The sequence below is a fragment of the Pteropus medius genome, unplaced genomic scaffold, assembly GCF_902729225.1.
Source record: "Pteropus medius unplaced genomic scaffold, Ma_sr-lr_union100, whole genome shotgun sequence".
NCBI classification, from domain to species: domain Eukaryota; kingdom Metazoa; phylum Chordata; class Mammalia; order Chiroptera; family Pteropodidae; genus Pteropus; species Pteropus medius.
Genome location: NW_024349803.1, coordinates 13,346,935 through 13,361,411, shown reverse-complemented (window position 1 = coordinate 13,361,411; position 14,477 = coordinate 13,346,935). Strand labels below are relative to the sequence as shown.

General features: G+C 43.2%; 1 protein-coding gene across 3 annotated transcripts in view; it reads left to right on the top strand.

The window, feature by feature from the left end:
- The window catches only part of XPC (XPC complex subunit, DNA damage recognition and repair factor), a 29,978-nt gene that overhangs the window by 14,324 nt on the left and 1,177 nt on the right, over positions 1–14,477 (top strand). Inside the window, exons 8-16 of one of the 3 annotated variants that reach the window (XM_039837351.1) lie at positions 2,839–2,928; positions 3,765–4,658; positions 6,085–6,245; positions 9,116–9,197; positions 11,931–12,065; positions 12,146–12,315; positions 12,839–12,932; positions 13,476–13,565; positions 13,682–13,804. In XM_039837351.1, coding sequence (XP_039693285.1) covers positions 2,839–2,928; positions 3,765–4,658; positions 6,085–6,245; positions 9,116–9,197; positions 11,931–12,065; positions 12,146–12,315; positions 12,839–12,932; positions 13,476–13,565; positions 13,682–13,804 — 1,839 coding nt within the window. The remainder of the gene's footprint in view (positions 1–2,838; positions 2,929–3,764; positions 4,659–6,084; positions 6,246–9,115; positions 9,198–11,930; positions 12,066–12,145; positions 12,316–12,838; positions 12,933–13,475; positions 13,566–13,681; positions 13,805–14,477) is intronic. The other 2 variants (XM_039837350.1, XM_039837352.1) reach the window with 2 other exon arrangements.

Genomic DNA, 14,477 nt, shown 5'->3' with positions numbered 1-14,477 from the left:
GTGTGAGTTGAAAGCATACCCTCTTTCGTTTCTATTACTTGGTATTCTGGTGTGTTAAAGCACTGAATTTTTGGTCAAGTGCTCTAGAATTATTTCTGCTAACTATTCATAATTTGTGTTCAAAAGTTCCAAGGAAATATTATACCAAATTGGCTGCTGAAATCCTTGAGAAAGTGTTTCTATACCTTCCGATTTGGGTAATGACAATGGCAGGCAGCCATGCAGTAAAGAAAATTGTATCCATCAAAAGGAGTTGTGGTGAGGAGCTCTTAAATGTAGACAGGCTTTTATCAAACACTTGAAAATACCCTTAGGTAAGGTTCTGTCTGAATGAAACAAAAATGGTGGTAGAAATATGGTTTTATCCCTGGAAGATTCCTATTAATGCATGTACTTGTGCCTGAGCCCCACGTTACCTGTTTGCTTAGGAAAAGAGACCAGACTTTTTGTATCTTCAAGGCTAGATAACTGGCATCTTTACCTCTCTTTTTCTGATTTGGCTTGATAAAGTCTAAGATAACTGGCATAGCCAGTAATTATGCTATAATTCCACTACCCAAAGGAAAACATTAATATTTAAGTATTGTTTTCCCAGACTTTGTTCCCGTGTGTTTGTGTACATATATATTTGTTTATGGGTTTTTTTAAAAGCAAAAAAAATACAGTTTCTTAAAAATGCAAACAATTCAGTGACATTTAGTGCATTTAGAGTATTATGTAAGTGCCACCTCTATTTCCAAAACATTTTTGCTACCCCAAAAGGAAATCCTGTACCCATTAAACAGTTACTCCCCATTCTACTCTTCTTCTCACCCCTTCAAGCACCTAGCACCACTAATGTGCATTCTTTTTCTGTAGATTTACATATTCTGGATATTTCATATAAAAGAAATCATACAACCTTTGACCTTTTGTGTCTGGCTTCTTTCACTTAGCATAATAATTTCAAGGTTCATCTACATTTGTGGATTGTGTCAGTACTGCATTCCTTTTTTATGGATGAATAATATTCCTTTGTATAGGTATACCACATTTTGTTTATTCATTCAGTTGATGGACATTTAGGTTGTTTCCACCTTTTGGCTATTATGAAGAGAACTGCTGTCAGTGTGTGTACATATATCTGTTGAGTAATCGTTTTCAGTTCTTTTGGGTATATACCTAAGAGTGGAGTTGCTGGGTCAGAAGGTAATTGTATGTTGAACTTTTTGAGAAATTGCCAAACTGTTTTCTACAGTAGCTGCACTATTTTACATTCCCACCAGCAATGTTTCAGAGTTCCAATTTCTCCAAATTCTCACCAACACTTTTATTTTTCTTTCTTATTTTTTTTTTATAGTCATCCTAGTAGGTATGAAGTGGTATCTCATTGTGGTTTTGATTTGCATTTCCTTGATGACTAATGATGCTTGACAACTTTTCATGTGTGTATTGACCATTTGTGTATCTGCTTTGGGGAAATGTCTATAAAAACATTTTACCCATTTTTTAATTGGATTCTTTGTCTTTTTGTTGTTGAGTTGTAAGAGTTCTTTATATATTTTGGATACTAGACACTCATCAAATATATGCTTTGCAAATATTTCTTCCCATTCTGTAGGTTGTCTTTTCACCATCTTGAGAAAGTCCTTTGATACACATAAGTTTTAACTTTGGCAAAGTTCAATTTTCTGTTTTTCTTTTGTTCCTTATACTGTTGGTGGGATATCTAAGACTCCATTGCCCAATCCAAGATCATAAAGATCTCCTCCTATATTTTGTTCTAGGAGTTTTATAGTTTTAGCTCTTACAATGTTTATTGTATCAGTTAACATAATAAGTTGTCAACTAAACCATAGATACTATTTGGATTTTTCAAGTTTTTCCACTAAAGCCTTTCTTCTGTTCTAGGATCCAACCCAGAATACCATGTTACATTTAGTCATCATGGTCTCTTCCAATCTGTGACAGTTTCTCAGTCTTCTGTTGTCTTTCATTACCTTGATGTTCTTGAAGAGTGCTGCTTAGGAATTTTGTAGTGTGTCCCTCAATTTGGGTTTCCCTGATATTTTCTTATCTCCCTGTCTTTCACTTCGGAAGAAACAAGGCAAAAGTAATTATTTTTTAAATATAACATGGCTTTTCACAGAAAAGCTGCCTTCTTGTTTCTGATTTTTACCCCTGGCTTTCTCAGTAGGGTATTACGGTAATTCATGAGAAACACTGGGACCCTGAGATCTGTGTAGGAAGATCTTGCTCAGTTGCTTTATCACTGCTGCAGTTTTGGAGGTTAATTCCCATGAGGAGGCTCCCATTCTTCCAAGTTTATAGAACGCTTAGAACTGCAGCATCCAGTTAAAAGATTCATTGTGGGGAAAATAGAATAGAGGGAATAGACTTCGGGCATCTGATAATTATGTTTTCCATATTTTCTTTTCAAAGTGATGTCTCATTTTATTTACTTTAATCACAAACATAGCACATGTGGAATGCAAAACAATCAAAAGATAGGTAAGCTGGAAAAAAAATACTTGTAAATACCCATAACCCAGTATATAGGTTCTTTTTAAAATATATATGTATTTATATTTATATACAATTTATTCTTACAAAAATTAACATTAAAAAACAAACTTCTATTTTCCCTTACTATATGGCATACAGTTTCCCATTTTTCTACAAAGGTAAATCTCAGCAGTATCATTTTTAATAGTATCAAGGGTTTCAGACTCTTATTTTTGACAACTTGGTTGTTTTTACTTTTCTCTGTTATCAATAAGCACCACGACAAGCAACACCGAATTAATTAAATCTTTAAATTTTTTCTTAGGATAAGTGCGTTATTCTTTTTTATTATAGATATTTTTACTGATTCTCCGGGCCCTGCAGCTCCCAACCCGTCTGGTATTGTCTCTACAGCCAGTTCCTCTGAAGTTATCAGCAACCAAGGTAAAGTTCTCAGGACTTCCAGGGAAAAGGGTAGTTGGTCGGAGAGGAGTTAGAAATGATCAGAATTAAAAAAATTAGTTGTTAAGACTATTTTTAAGGGTCGGTATTCATGGAGCATGGGTTTCTTTGAGACTGTCTTGCACAACCCTGGGATGGCAAGACTGGACACACGGATGGATATCTAGCAATCTGAGTTTTTGCATGTGCAAAGGAGCCTACGGCAGGTCTTGGCTCCTGGTGCTTTAGTTTCTCTTCTGTAAAATGGTAGAATGGTACCTGTCCTCCTTAGCAGCAGTGTGGAGTGATGATGGGTGAAGGACTCTGAATTCTGCAGTCATCTAAGAAGGAGGCTGAATACTCTACTCACTGGGGTTTTGGCATTGTCTGAAACTTGATGGTCCAGATTTTAATAATTTCTGTATTATTAATACTTTAACTTTGTTAAGTCCATCAGTATTTGCAAAATGCATTATGTGCAAGGTGAGTATTATTGTTGCTGAGGAAACCGGAGCGCAGAAGTTACATAATTTACCTAAATCGCATAACATGAGATACAGAACACTGAACCCAGGTTTGTCTCTTTCCATATTCGGTGCTTTTTTGCCTGTGCCACAGTTTAGAGTAAAAGGAATTATATTGTGGCCTTGTCTTAGGTGCTATAGATTTTAGCAAATATTTTCTTACAACTCAAAAGGATAGCCAGTCAATCACTGTCTGAGTTGCGGACATCTTGTGTATGCTAGTTCTCCAGCCAATGACTTAGCCCCATTAGATGACAGGATCTCTGTCCTAACATTAGCAAAAAAAAAAAAAGCAAAACTTCTCTTCTGTTTAAGGGAAAGAAACCTTCTAAGGAGAGTTCCACAGAGTGTCCTGGAGGCTCTGCAGAAACTTCTAGCCAAGTTCCAGAAAACCAAACCAAACCGAAGACCAGCAGAGAAACTAGACAAGAGGACACCACTTCTAAGAGCGCTGGCAGTCCAAGTGTCAAAGGGAAGAGGAGCAAAGCAGCCGCCATCAAGAAGAAACAGAAAGAGCCTCCCTCCAGTGGGGAAGAAGAAGTCAAAGCGGAAAAGCAGGAGAAGAAAACTCAGGGACGTGTGCGTGGCCAGAAGCGGCGGGTGGCCTCTAGGGTGTCCTATAAAGAAGAGAGTGGGAGTGACAAGGCCAGCAGTGGCTCTGACTTTGAGCTCTCTTCTGGGGAAGCCCATCATTCATCCAGTGAGGATTGTGAGCCTGGCCCTTCAAGACAGAGGAGGGCCTCAGCCCCTCAGAGGACAAAGGCAGGTTCCAAAAGTGACTCCAGGACCCAACATGGAAGCCACCCTAAGCACCCAGGCTTTCCAGCAGCATCTGCAAGTTCTTCAAGCAGTAAGAGTAAGAGAGGCAAGAAAATGTCCAGTGATGGTGAGGAAACAGAAAGAGGGAAAGCAGCTGGTGTAAACCAGTGGCTTGAGGTATTCTGTGAGCAGGAGGAAAAGTGGACATGTGTGGACTGTGTGCATGGCGTGGTGGGCCAGTCTCCGACATGTTACAGATATGCCACGAAGCCCATGACCTACGTTGTAGCCATCGACAATAATGGCTGGGTCCGGGATGTCACCCAGAGGTATGATCCAGCCTGGATGACAGCGACTCGCAAGTGCCGGGTTGATGCCAAGTGGTGGGCGGAAACCTTGAGACCCTACCAGAGCCCATTGGTAGAAAGGGAAAAGAAAGAAGACTTGGAGGTAAGGACTCAGTTGCCACAGACATGAAGAGCCAGTCCAGTTATTAAAATTATTCTCATTTCGAGCACCTTATATATTCCTAGCTTAGCCTGTGTTGGGTATTTTTGATATTTATCTCATTAATTATCACAACATTATAAAGCTGGGATTATTATTGCCTTAATTTTACTAGTTAAAATTTTAGGATTCAAGAGATTAACTGACTTGATATTTTAACCCAGATATAGCTAACTTTGAAGCCTGTATGCTTTTAGTTATTGCCCAGTTATAAATTTGGAGCTTTCCAATAATTTTTGCAAGTCATGTAAGTCATACTAAGTCAAAGAAGAAAAAACTCATTGTTTTCCCCTTTCTCATCATGCACACTCATACAAGCACGTACACAAACAGCCCTCCACAGATCTAGAACACTTATCTCCTGGGAAGAAAGGGACTTGGGATGAGGAAATATCTGTTGAGAAGACACACTAGAAGCCAACTTCTAAAACAACATAGTGTGTCACTTGGTGCTAGGAGGAAAGCCTGAGTCGCTAGTGCAAGGGCAGTTGTGTTAAGTGGAGCTCGGCATTTCCACCTGGGAACAAGCCCAGATTTGCAAAGAATTATTCCCAGTTCCTCAGGATGGGTGAAACCAGGCTTATTTTAGTGTTCAATGCTGTTTAACCTGCATTGAGAGTTTGCTCTGGGGGCATTCCTAGTTCATTTTACTTAAAAATGACAGAGTAAATGGGAGTTGTTCATATGGTATTGTGACTAACCTAATTAAAGTCTTCATGCTGGATGCGGACCTCATGGAGGAGGGTCCATCTTACTCCTGGCCACTCCGCATTGCCAGTCCTTACTCATGTATCGAGGGTTTCAGAAAGTACTAAAGGAAATATTAGGAGACCTGGGTGAATAGGATGTGAATTACAGTAGTGGAATTGCCCACGGAGAAATCAGAATCCTTAAAGAAATACTAATAGAACATGTATTATAGTGAACTTAAAAAAAAAAAAAAAAGCATAGGGTGAACAACTCATTTCCATTTCCTGTGAGTGCAGTCATGGTAAACCATGTTGCAGAATAGTGATATCACTTTACGATAAGGCCTCTTTCCTTTAGAAAGCTTTATGGTTTTCTGCCTTGAAGCTCCTTAATAGAGCAGGCACTGATCTGTGAGGGCTGGCTAAGGTGTCTCTGGACTGGGAATAGGTTAGATGACTTTCCAAAGTTGCCACTAGCCACAGAATTACTTGATTCTTCATAGCTGTCTGTTTACCTAAAACCTACTTAACATCAGAGCTACAATGCAGTGTTAGTCATTAGTGCTCGTGAAACCTCTGCTCCACTGTTATCTGAATAAGTTGGTCTGAAGATCACCCACCTCAACCCTCACTTCCTCTTCTAAACCACACACTCAACATCGTCTTTCTGGCCTTTGCAGTTTCAGGCAAAGCACCTGGAACAGCCTTTGCCCACTGTCATTGGCACATATAAGAACCACCCTCTGTACGCCTTGAAGAGGCATCTCTTGAAATATGAGGCCATCTATCCTGAGACAGCTGCGATCATTGGTTATTGTCGTGGAGAAGCTGTCTATTCCAGGTGCGTGAGGCAGCCCGGTAGCTTTGTGGGCTTCCTGATGGCTTGGGATTATCAACCTTCGTCCAGGGCAAGTGGCTGATAACATCATTCATCTCATTTGTCAAACAGGGTGAACTTCATAGTGCGTGAGTGTGCTATTGTGTGGGGACATGTGTAGGAAAGATTGAAGCTTGGAAGTTAAAATGATGAGGACGAGCAGAGAGAGGAAAAAGTTTAGGGGAAAAATTAAAAGTAAAGCAAAATAAGGCTTATATAGGATGATATAAACATCTCTCAAATGTAAGTTGAAAACATACAAAAGGAAAGAAGAAAATTTGATAATAAAAATTAAAATGAGTAGTTATTTTAATGGGTACAGAGCTTCTGTTTGAGCAGATGAAAAAGTTCTGGAGATGAATGGTGGTGATGGTTGCATAACTATTTAATGCCACTGAGCTATACACTTAAAAATTATTAAGATAAAATTATTATAAATTTTATGTTGTGTATATTTTATCCATAGTCAAAAGAAATTGCCAAAGAAGGAGAGAAGAGAATAAGAGTAGAAAATGAATGCACAATGTATACAAAATTAAAAATTTATAATATAAATTTAGGGTAAGGAAAAAATAGAAGCAGAATTTTTAAGGAATAGCAATAGAAAGAAAATAAAAGTGTTTTTTTTTTTTGTTTTTTCTTTAAATTGAAATATAAGATCAGAAAATAGAGGATATCCTTAAGAAATGGGAAAAGAAAGAAAAAAAGGGAAACTCATGAGTAGGTGGTTTGAGTCCTCTAACTGAGGACTCCGTCCTCGTGTCAGCCCTGCAGGGAGTCATCCAGACCCTCTGTCCAGGGTCTGTGTTGCAGCTTTCTGGTGCACGTCAGAAGGGTCATACCTGGTCAAGAGCCTCACCTACCAACAGTCAAAGGCCTTTAGGACCCATGCCACCTTGATAGAGGATAAAGCACAGGCTTCCTCAGGTACTTGAGAGAGAAGAAGTTTGGGGGGAAGGATGCGCCAGCATGGTCCACAGGGACCATGTCAGTCACAGGAGAAAGTATTAAAGGTGGATATTTCTTTTTAATGTGGTAAAATATGCATAACAAAATTTACCATTTAACCATTTTTAAGTGTACAGTTCAGTGTCATTAAGTATGTTGACACTGCTCTGCAACCATCACCACCATCTATCTCCAGAACTTTCATCTTCCCAAACTGAAACTCTGTGCCCGTTAAACACCAACTCTCTAATTCCCCCTTCCCCCAGCCCCTGGCAAGCACCATTCTACTTTGTCTCTATATAAATGAACTCAACAGTATCAGTGCTTTTGTAACTGGCATCCAGTGATGGACACATGTGTTGCTTCCCCTTTTGGCTATTATGAATAATGCTGCCATGAACACAGGAGTACAAATATCTCTTTGAGACCCTGCTTTCAGATCTCTTGGATATATGCCCAGAAGTGGAATTGCTGGATCATATGTTAATTCTATGTTTAACTTTCGAAGAACTGATGTACTATTTTCCACAGGGGCTGCACCATTTTACATTCCCACCAGCAGAGCACAAGGGTTTTAGTTTCTCAGCATCCTCATCAACACTTGTTTTCTGTTTTTTGATAATGAGCCATCTCTAATGGGTATGACGTGGTTAGAAGTTGAGATTTATTCCGAGAGGTATATGCCTACTTCCCTCTGCTATCCTTAGAGATGTCCAGACAAAGCACACCTGCTTCCCCCTCCCCGCTGCCTTCCCCTCTCCTATCTGAAGACTATGACCATGACATAATTACTCCTTTGGGCAATCAGAGATGTGTAGCCTGCAGTGGGAGTGTGGCTAGAGCTCTCAGCTCCGACAGTGATGCTATGGACAGAGAAGCACTGCTCCAGCACCTGGCAAGTGTCTGGTCTTTCTAGCAACCTTATGAGGCAGGGAGGACAGAGCTCATCCCTAAGTGATAGAGGAGGATACTGAGGCTCAGGAAGAGAAAGAGACTTCCCCAGGAAGTGCTGCTAGGAGGTGGCACAGAGGTTTGCCCCGTGTCTGTTGTACTGTGCTGAACATCAGCCTCAGACTGAAGGGTAGGTGAAGAGCCTGATTTCTGCAGTGGAAGGAAACTTAGTGCCCGTGCTCATCGGAGCCTCACTCTTTGGGCAGAGTTTAGGGCTGCAAACTGAAGAGGAGATGGGCGTGCCTTGTTAAAGGAGGCTCAGCAAGGAAAGCAGTTGAAACTTGTTGGAAAGTAGAATTGCAAGGCTGGGGTATAGCTCTTAGCTCTGGAAGAAAGAGTAAAGCCAGAAGATCTGTCCTCATAATCACAGGCTCCCAGGAATTATTTGACTGTTTCATGGGCATGAGTCTTAATTCTATGATGATTTAGTAGTGTATTATAATTTCCATGTAGACTTATTTTGGGTTCACCACTTCTTCTCTGGACATTTGTCCCTCACACCTCAATGTTTAGCAGCAGACTAGACCCTGGGCAGGTACTTGCTCAATGATGAGGAATTGTGTCCGCACTGCTGTGCTGTCGCCCCATACAAGCTGCAAAGGGACTCTCACTGTGGGAGGAGAGTTGAGGGCATAGCATGAAGCCTAAGACAGACACAGTAACTCCATGAGGTTAGGATTTGTAAGTGAATGCATATACCTCCCCCCCAAAACAGGAAGTCCAAATTAGCTTTGTGCCTAAGGCAAGTCCCCTGCTTCCCTCAAGAGCAGGGCCTGCTTCAGGGCATGAGGCAGAGCCTGAGGAGAGAATCAAGGTCCTCGCTCTTCCTTTTGGGAGGTCATAGGGACACTTGGGTCCTGGGGGTTCCTTTGCATAGTGTGTTCCATTAGGCAGGGTGTGAACTGAATTTGTCCTTTGTCTTCCCCTGTTGGTAGGGATTGTGTGCATATCCTGCACTCCAGGGATACGTGGCTGAAACAAGGAAGAGTGGTGAGGCTTGGAGAAGTGCCCTACAAGGTAACCAGAGCTGGGGGTGGGGGCGGCCTTTAGAGCTGTTAGGGAGGCTGAGGACCAAGGAGGAATGGGACAGCTGAGGGCAGAAGAGTGGTGACTAAGAGCTGCTGAGTGCATGCTCAGAATAGGAATCCAGGTCTGAACTTTTCTGGCTTGAGAAGGATTAGAGGAAGAGAGAAGCATTTAAATTATGTCTTTAAGGAGGAATTTGTAAGAGATGAATCTTCCAGCGTATGCAAGAAATCAAGGCCAAAAAGCAGCCCTCAGACTCCTGGTGTATATTCAGAGGCTATGTAGATCTGAACCATGTTACTGAGTTGTTCTACAAGGCCAAAGCCCTGCTTCATGTAGATACATTCACCAGTCGTCAGTGCCCTTCCGTTTAATAACTCACTATGCATTTTACGTGTATGTGACCTCTAATGAGTCTCAACAAGCACTGGAGTTAGCATTATGATGCCCATTTTACAGGTGAGAAAACAGCCCAGGAAGGGCAGATGACTTGTCCAAGGCCTTACAGTTAGGGAAACAGCAGCACCCAGACAAGAATCTCAAGCCCTGTCTCTACTCCAGTGTTCTTTCTCTCCCAGTGTGCTGCTGCACTGGGTCAGGTCAGCTGCCCACGAGAAACATGAATTCAGTCCAGTACTGCAAATGCTTGTCACAGGACACATGATTTCATTCAACCAAGGAGGACAATGGCCAGTCACAGAGAGACACATTTGCCCTTCTTTGTCAGATCCTAGAAGGAGCCCTTTGGGTTGTGGTCTCTGGGGAGCCAGGCAGGTGTTGGAAAGGCCTACAGAAGGGGCTGTAGGCATTGGGCGCGGGTCACCGCAGAAAGCAGACTTGAGTGCGTCATTGCTGCCTTGGACCTGGATGATCACTGTGGTTTCCTATAGACCTTCACCTTTCTTTTATGTTCCTTATCAAATAACCAGTCTCTTTATCATGGAATGGCACTGTCTGAAATATAATGTGAGCCACAAACTTAAGTTTTTTAGTAGCTACATTAAAAACTCAGAGGTGGGATTTTAACATTCTTAAATATATTTGAAATATCATTTCAACATATAATATTTTGAATTGTTAATGAACTGTTTTACATCCATTTTCTTATTAAGCCTTCGGAACCTAGTATTTCACTTTCAATACATCTCAGTCCCGACCAGCCATATTTCAAATGTATGGTAGCTATCAGTAATGCAGTTCTAGCATAACTCCAAATCTCAAGTCCTCTCCTTGTTCTGAAACCTCCTTTCCCAGCTCCAGCCTCTGCCTTATCTTCCTTGCTTAGATCATAGCCACTTTCAGCCCCTCAGTTCATTTCTAACATTGCAGTCATGAGATCTTTCTGAAGTACAGAGTTGCATGTGAGACCTCTTGAATAGCCCACCCTCACCCTGCCTGGAGTCCCATATCTTTCATGTGACACAGAGACTTGTGGTGCTCAGGTGCCCACCTGCTCTCTGGCCACACTTTCTCCTGCATGTCAGACAGCTTCCACAGTTCCCATGTCCCTTTGGTCCCAAACACCTTTCTCTCCAGCCCTTTTCACTTGACCACAGCCCTTTTCACTTGACAAATCCCTCTTTGCCCTTTCAGACTTGGCTCAGGTGGGGCCTTTTCTGAATAGCTTGTCCTAACATCTCCCTGCTCGGGGCTGGGTGAAGCTGTCCTCCCTCTGAGGCCCATTTCACCCTGTACTCTTTACACTGATTTGTAGTCTCTGTTCCCCCACAGGAACCTGTTCTCCTTAAGAACAAAGGCTGCCCCTCCTTTGCCTCTAACGATGGGTATCATGGTGTGGTCTGTAGTAGGTGCTCAGTGGATCTTTACTGAACAACACTGGATGAATGACTTCCTCAGAAAGAGACTGTCAGCCCTATAGAGGGGTGACAGAGGTGGGGTGCCCAGAGACCATGGCAGGAATGGCCACTAGAGCAGCAGTCAACAGTCCGTAGTTTGCAGGTCACATCCACTCTGGGTCCAGTTTTGATCTCAGAATGGTTTTTACATTTTTTTATGGATTGTAAAAGAAGGAAAATAAAGAATATGCAGCAGAGGCTGTACATGACCCTTTATAGAAAAAGTTTTGCGATCCCTGCACCAAGAGTCAATCCTTAACCTACACCTGTGCCACTCCTCCTTGTAGAAGTTATGCAACCTTTTCCTCCCTGCCAGTTCTTCAACATTTTCACTCCTTTACTTCCCAGTGAAAGTTTTGGTATTGGCCACAAGACATCTGTGGGGAAGCATGCTAGGGGGCCCAAATTGTCAGTTCCTCCCAGGGTTCATGCCACACTCAGTTATCTGGGTTTAAATCCTGGCCCTGTCAGTCAGTTGGCCATGGGATCTTAAGTAAGTGACAGCATCTCTGAGTCCCAATTTCCTTTTTGAAAGTGTTGAAAGTACAGAACATAGTAATCCCCCTTTATCCGTGGTTTCGCGTTCTGTGGTTTCAGTCACCCGGGATCAGTCACGGTCTGAAAATACCGAGTACTCATAGGGCCTTGAGAACAGTTCCTGGGACAGTGAGCACTCTGTGGATGTTAGCTGGTGGTAATGGTAGTGGTATGAGTGATCATAAAGAGGATAAAAAGCACACCCATCTCAGGCTTGCTTGTTGTAGTTTGTTTTGTAACAGGTGCAAAGCCCTGAGCACAGTGCCAGCTGTACAGTAAGTGCTCAGGAAGTGGTAGCCTTGTTGTAAACTGGCCGTTCCCTTTGGCATAGATGGTGAAAGGCTATTCCAACCGGGCCCGGAGAGCCCGCCTCGCTGAGCCCCAGCTACAGGACCACAATGACTTGGGCCTGTTTGGCAAGTGGCAGACAGAGGAGTACCAGCCGCCCGTGGCTGTGGATGGCAAGGTAAGGGAAGCACTCAGTGGAGTCAAGACCAGGCCACTTCATACTGCAACTGGCTAAACCTGGCATGCCACCCCCTGCAGGTCCCCCGGAATGAATTTGGGAATGTGTACCTCTTCCTGCCCAGCATGATGCCCATCGGCTGTGTCCAGCTGAATCTGCCCAACCTGCAGCGCGTGGCCCGTAAGCTGGACATCGACTGTGTCCAGGCCATTACCGGCTTCGATTTCCATAAAGGCTACTCGCATCCCATGTGCGTGAGGGAACTTTCGTGGAGGCTGGAAGGAGGGGTGGGAAGGTCACAGTGAAAGATGTAGGAAGTTGATGAGAGGTTGGTGGGGGTTGAGGTCCAGTGGTTCTTACTTTCCGGGTTTTACTTTGACACTTTCACTCATTTTCATCCAGAGGCAGCAAAACCAGTGAAACCAGCATCCTAATGTTGGATTAGAACACTGTTTTCTGTTGGTGGTCACAGATGATCTAGTGGAGTCAGCACTTTCTGTTGGTGGTCACAGATGATCTAGTGGGGTCAGCACTTTCCTAGCTCTCATTCCATCTCTTAGGCAGGGCCTGGGGAAGCAGCAGTGCCAGTGTCCTCAGGCCTGCCTTCTGCATGGGTGGTATCTGTTAGCAGTATTGTGGTACAGTATTGTGACCCAGGAAATCCTTCAAGGCCCCAAGTTCTTAGGAGCAGCTTATTGTCCTTCACAATGGGGAGGAAGAGGCCAGAGCAGGCAGCAAGCTTAAGGAAGACCACCCATATTGCATCCCCACAGAACTGAAGGGTACATAGTCTGCGAGGAATACAAAGATGTGCTCCTGGCCGCCTGGGAAAATGAGCAGGCACTCATTGAAAAGAAGGAGAAGGAGGTAAGCAGCCTGGGTGGGCCTGGTGAGGGGCTGAGGTAGGAAAGCAAGCACACAGGTAAGGCAGGTGCCCCACTTGTTCTAAAGCTCTTTCTGGCTTCCTGACTCTATGAAGGCACCCTAGGGAGCCAGCACTGGATAAAACAGGGTCCTGCCTACACCTCAGAATCCACTATCACTGTCAACTGTCTGCCTGGATCCTGCCCTGTTGCCAACACTTGCCTCTATTAAAAGGAATTGTCTGGGGTACAGTTCTGGACAGCCTCTTCCCCTAAAAATTTGAGAGTCAGAAATAGTTAAAAAGAGGTTTGGGGTTTGGTGCCTTCCGTGTGTATCACTTTTAAAATCACTCCAATTTTAAAACTGAGACTTCATTATAATTGAGAAACTATTTTTAACCTAAAATATTATCATATATCTTTATATATACATATATATATATATTCCCAGGTTTATATATATATATATATATATATATTCCCAGGTTCCATCTTGAAAATGGCAGTTATTAACATTTTATGCTTTCCCATTTCATTTTTGCTGCAGAAAAAGGAGAAGCGGGCTTTAGGGAACTGGAAGCTGCTGGCCAAAGGACTGCTCATCAGGGAGAGGCTGAAGCTTCGCTATGGGGCCAAGGTCAGTGTGGGTCCTCGGTAAAGACAAGCCTGGTGTGGTGAATGGGGAGACTCAGAAATCACTGCCCCAGATTTTTCGCAGACATCAAATCATAGCTTTAGGTTTTGATGTTTCAGATCAGTGTCTCCAAGGCCCCATGTCCTTACCTTATGGGGAAGCATGTCACTGGAGTCAGCCTCAGCTATCTCTTCTGCCCCAGCCCTGCCCCAACATCCTCTTTTCTGCTCCTGTATGCATGAGTAAGTGCCTACTGTGGGTCTGCTCTGGTGTAAACTCATACAGGGAGAGATGAGTTCTTGCCTTTCTGCGGTGCTCCCAGTGTCTATGACTATCCTTCAGGCCAGGAGTTGCTAATTTAGTACACCTCTCACAGCACCTACCATGTGGCAGACCAGCTGGTGAACACAGGTGCATATTTGACATGCAGCCCCCAAGGGACCGGCCCCTAGACAGTTATGTGGTACGATCAGTACTTGGTCAGAGACAGCAGAAACATGCCCTGGGAAAGGCTGTAACCATGACTCTCCAGCCCCACCTGCCTTTAAAAAATATTCTTGTCATGCTTTTCCCTCAAATCCCTTCAGCGACTCCTTCACCTGGCTTCATGTTCTGACTGGTTTCTTCCCACTGCTGTGCTTTCCACCTTGTGCATCCAGCTCCCCACCCCAGCTGGCCCAGGTTCAGGGAGTGGGCACCTCAGAGCATTGGGCACTGAGAGTTAGTACTGTGCATTGAGGAAGTTAAAGATACATGCACTTCTGTTCAGAAATGAGTAATAATAATGAGAAACCCCAGCCACAGTGATCTCCTAGATGTCGTTATACTCTCCTTGAGGGTAGTTTCCTGCCTAGACATCCTGGCATTTCCTCAGCTCCTAAGTTACCAGTATTTGCTTGGATGAGCCCCCAGTCT